Raw genomic sequence first — 5,385 nt, 5'->3', positions numbered from 1 at the left:
AAAACTATTTCATATAGACAAACACTAAAATTGTCAGTAATTATAACATTATGAACATTTATTCAGCGCTGGGCAGATAGCTCAGTGCTAATGAACAATTCTTGCTCCCACAGATGACTCATCAGGTCCCAGCACCCACATCATGATTCACAACCAGTGGTAACTCCAGGCTCAGGGAATCCAATGCTCTTTTCTGAACATCACATGCACAAGGCCCATACATGGTGGACATATATACATGCAGGAAAAATACACATAACTGTAAAAAAAATCTAAATATTTAAGATATAAACACCCACATAAAAGCAGGCACTGGCAGAGATTCAGGAACAGACACAGAACAAGATAATACAGATCTCTATGGCAACTTAACATTAGACAAAACACCAGTAAGGCAGCAGAAGACAGAGGCAACACTTCAGACCAAATACACGAAACGTGCAATGACATTCCAACTCACAGTGCCCAACAACGCTTTCCAGGACAGGTCACTTAGGGTCACAGAGCAGGTGTCTGCAACAGAAAGATGAGCTCACATCAAGAATCAGCTCAGCCACAATGGAATGAAACTCAAATTCAATAAATGAAAAGAAAAATGGGAACTCTTACAGTTGCATGGAATTAAACAGCACATTTTCATCAACCAGAAGGTCAGGGAAGGAATCAAAAAGAAATTCAGGCCAATAAGGAGAGGAACAAGCAAGAGAGGCGGAGAGAATAGGGGAGGAGAAAGAGGGAAGACTCAATCAAAACACTGTATGGACAGTTTATGACATTTTCAAAGGCTTACATTTTAAACTCAAGGCTGGATGTGGTAGTCCACACCAATAATCCCAGCACTTGGGAAGGAGGCACAGGAGCAACTTTGTGAGGTCCAGCCTATAGTGGTATACATAACCAGCTTCCACACAGTGAGGACTTCATTGGCAGAGCCAGACTCAATACAACAATAAAACAATCACACATATAAGCATAATAAAAAGATAACAAAGGAAAATAATTAAGGGACAATACAGTGAAAACTACATGATAAACTGGGATGTCATTCACCTGTGGAGTATGTGTTAAGGGTACTGGAGGCTGTGCTGTCAGACCCTAACAACTAAAATAGAGGGAAAGAAAATATTTTTACTGGCTCTTTCTCTTGAACTACGGCACAGTGCAGACATCAACAGGCAAATCTTCGTCAACCCACTGAAGTGCAAGTCCGTCATCTTTGAGGTTGAATTCAGTGACACAGCTGAGAATATTAAGGCATAGATTGAGGACCTAGAAATCATCTCACCAAAATACTAGCAAATTCTGATATTTGCCACCAGCAGATGGAGGGAGAATGAACCCTGGCTGACTACAACATCCAGCAAGAGTCCACCATGCAGCTGGGGCATTACCTCTGTGGTAGCATCACCTAGCCATTCCTTTGCTAGCTTCTAATAGTTTACAACTACAATAAGATGACACAATGCTGCCCACAAATGCTGCTATTGCCTGCACCACTGTGGGATAAAATGCTGCAAGAAGAATGGTGGCCACACCAACAACTTTGGTCCCAAGAAACTAAAAAAACTTGGGACCCCTTTTGTCCCAAGAACACTGGAGACCAAAAATTTTTTAGCAGAAGCAGAACAAGTTTAAAATATGATGATAAATGTTTTAATAATGGGATGATGACTCGGTATATAGGTGCCAACTTTAAGACATGAGTCAGATCCACAGGATCCATATGCATGTATTTAAGTACACACACACACACACACACACACACACACACAGGATCCATATGCATGTATTTAAGTACACACACACACACACACACACACGCACACTCACACACCACAAACACTAAAAATGGATGAATAAATTAATGAATATAATTTAAAAGTGGTAATGGAAAGCACACATATCAAAAAATCTAACAATCAGAAATAATGATGCACACTGAGACTATGAGGAAAAGATTATAAATTTCATTCTATGCAGATATACACAGCAAGACCCTCCTCAGAAACATTTTAAAATATTGAAAAGAAGGAAATACTTCACAAGAAATGTGAAAATGAACAAAGAAAAACCACACTTGAATTTGTGTTGTTACTTGAGATGATCATACACGTCTGCTACAATGTGGCTCTGAGTGTGAGGAGGACAGGTGAAGCAGACATTGATGGTGATGTGGAACACATCATCTATGTAAGATCTGGTTGCAGAGGGTCTACAGCCTCACCTAGCCACAGCATTAGGAAGTTAGAGTCTGGTGCCTGTGGATGGCAGTTCCTCTTCCTGTGGGCCTGCTAAAGTACAACCATGTGCCCCTGCCGCCAAGGGCCACACCCTGTGTTTTCTATCCCTCCTGGCAGGCTCTTCATCTCTAGCACAGTTGCAGCCTCTGGGAGGAGAAGCCATGACCTTAACCTTCACATCCCTGCTCTGTCTGGGTGAGATTTGAAGAGGGAGAGGATACTGTAGTCTAAGAATGACCCAAGCCCATAGATGAGCATGGGTCCATCAGGAAACTCCTGGGTGTTAGAAGGTTCTACAGAGGGAAGGATCTCCTCAAGTTTCAGGGACAAACCTTTCACAAGGAACTCTCTTCCAGGACTGATTCTGGACCTCAGGACCCCAGTGCTGGCAGGTGAGTGTCCATAGCTGTCTGACCTGCTCTTTTCTTCATGTCCAGGAGCCATGCATGGGCAGTGAGTGTGGAAAAGACCACATGTGTACTGATGCTACAGGTGGCTGGAGGGTCACGGGGTTGAGAACTGCAATCTGAGGATGTATGTCCTGGGAACTAACTGCTCATCTTCTTGCAGGAAACTCCCTTAAGCTTGTGCTCAGAGCACAACCAGATTCTGTGGTCTCCATGCAGAGTATGGTGACCTTCTTGTGTGAGGGGACCACAGGAGCCAAAAGGTACTGTTTCTATAGAGAGGGAAGTCCAGGTCGGTGGTGCCCTAAAAGTCCACCTGGGCCTGGGAACAAGGCTGAATACACCATCCCAAGAATTGATGAGCACCATGCAGGGAAATATCACTGTTGCTATCAGACCCATGATGGATGTTCAGCAGATAGTGACCCTCTGGAGCTGGTGGTGACAGGTGAGAGAGAAAACAATGTGTCATCCCCAGGCTTCACTGTGAATAAGTCAGTCCGCTCTGTGTGGTAACACACCACCTGGAGAAAAATAAGGCCTGACACATAACTGATCCCTCCTTCTCTGCTAGGAACATACAGTAAACCCAGCCTATCAGCCCAGCCCAGCCCTGTGGTGACATCAAGAGGGAATGTCACCCTCCAGTGTATCTCTGATAAATACGGCAAGTTTATTTTGACTAAGGACGGACCACAGAAAGGCTACTGGAAGCAGGACTCACAGTATAACTATTCTAGTAAGAAGTACCAGGCCTCATTCTCTGTGGGTCCAGTGACCTCCAGCCAGAGGTGGACATTCAGCTGCTACAGACAAGACAGTAACAGTCCCTGGTTGTGGTTATATCCCAGTGACCCCCTGGAGCTCCTGTTCTCAGGTGAGTAACCACAGGATGTTGAAATGACATGGGTGCTAAGGGAGGCCTGATGTGTGGTGTGTGTGATGAGCCAGGGCCCTTTAGCCCATTGACACAAAGCATGGAAGACAGTGGGACCCAAGAAACTGATTCTAATGTATAAACTTATAGGAAAACTAGGATGTCCAGGAGAGAGATAAGTCTTTATGTGGAGTTGTGCTACTCCGGTTGGGCTTACATGCCATTTTACAGAGTGTCCTCTCTGTGCCACATTCAGACAGAAGCACCTCCTTCTCTCCTTGCAGGGAACCTCCAGAAACCCATCATCAAAGCTGAGCCAGGCCCTGTGATCTCTTACAGGAGTTCCATGACCATCTGGTGTCAGGGAACTCCAGATGCAGAAATATACATTCTGCATAAAGAGGGGAGCCAAAAACCCTGGGGAACACAGACCCCAGAGGAGCCTGAGAACAAGGCCAAATTCTCCATCCATTATGTGACAGCAGACCATGCAGGGCAATATCGATGTTACTGTTACAGCTCAGCTGGTTGGTCAGAGCACAGTGACACCCTGGAACTGGTAGTGACAGGTGAGTGTTCAGTCAGAGACTCTGGCCCAGGCTCTGCTCTCAGGAGTATTTGCCTCGAACAGACTAGTCCTGGGGAACATTGTGTCTGTGTGAGCCCATGCCACAGTCTGCCTCCTTCTCTCCTAGGAATCCACAACTACAATAAACCCAGCTTGTCAGTCCTGCCCAACCCTCTGCTGACATCAGGAGGAAACGTGACCCTCTTGTGCACCTCACAGAAGAGATATGATAAATTCATTCTCACCAAGGATAATCTGAAGTTTAGCAGGTCCCTGGACACACAATATGTGCGTTTTCATAAGCAGACCAAAGCCCTGTTCTCTATGGACCACATGACCCCAAACAACACAGGGACATTCAGATGTTATGGGTACTTCAAGGATACCCCACAGTTGTGGTCAGTACCTAGTGAGCCCCTGGAAATACACATCTCAGGTGAGTCAGTCCTGTCATTCACCAACCATTTTATGAGACCCTATGCCCTTTGGCACAAGCTTGCTCCTCTGTGGAGGACAAATACCAAATGACAAAATGGAAAGGCTGGTTTCTGTGTGAGAGGCCCACACCTGGTAAGAAGCAGTGACATGTGCAGGTCAGGATGGGAGGGGACAAGTATTTGGTAAAAATCAGTGCCTCCATCCCTTTCCTACCATGTCACCTTTCCTCTAGGGCTGTCCAAGAAGCCCTCTCTGCCAAGAAGCCCTTTTGGGGCTTCTACTCCTCTGAGGATAAATTGGAAAAATATGACCCATATGTCTAAGGATTTTTTTTTCTGTGACGGCCATGCTGTGACCTCTCCTGACAGAGGAAGGCTACATAACCTGTTTCTGTAGTGGATCTGTCTCACGTTGTGGGGCAATGCATTCAGGCTCCTTCTGTCTAGCTCTTGAGGCATAGCTCTAGTATTCTCAATGTATTCAGTTATCTCCACTCTGGGAGCATCATCTCTCTACCTCTTTTCATATACCAGTGCCCCTATGGAGCTCATGATCCCAGCTGACACGGTGATCCAGATGTTTCTTAGCTGAAGGGATATCTCAGCATTCTCCATTTACAAGTATTCTCTAGGATGGAGTTTTAAATGTGGCAGAGTGTCAGAAGGATATTCACTAACACGATGGTGGATACCAACCTAAATCCTTCTCGATAGGCTCTCTACATTCCTTGCTGATGGAACCCAGAGGTTTCAGGCCATCTGAAACAAAATCTTTGGGAAGCCACAGACAGATACAGGATACTAAGTAGAAACTGGTCCCCAGTGACAACCTGTTCTCATCAGCTTCAGATTCTCA

General features: G+C 45.3%; 1 protein-coding gene across 1 annotated transcript; it reads left to right on the top strand.

The window, feature by feature from the left end:
* Nucleotides 1-2,496: 2,496 nt before the first annotated feature.
* LOC311590891 (paired immunoglobulin-like receptor B) lies at nt 2,497-4,926 on the top strand (the record flags this gene model as incomplete). Its single annotated transcript, XM_084770189.1, has 6 exons — nt 2,497-2,632; nt 2,811-3,095; nt 3,222-3,524; nt 3,809-4,093; nt 4,220-4,528; nt 4,763-4,926. The coding sequence occupies 6 exons, from the start codon at nt 2,497-2,499 to the stop codon at nt 4,924-4,926; spliced, it is 1,482 nt and encodes a 493-aa protein (XP_084626315.1).
* Nucleotides 4,927-5,385: the final 459 nt, after the last annotated feature.

The sequence above is a fragment of the Acomys minous genome (assembly GCF_964271855.1).
Source record: "Acomys minous genome assembly, chromosome: 20".
NCBI lineage: Eukaryota > Metazoa > Chordata > Mammalia > Rodentia > Muridae > Acomys > Acomys minous.
This window is presented reverse-complemented; position numbering and strand designations above follow the sequence as displayed.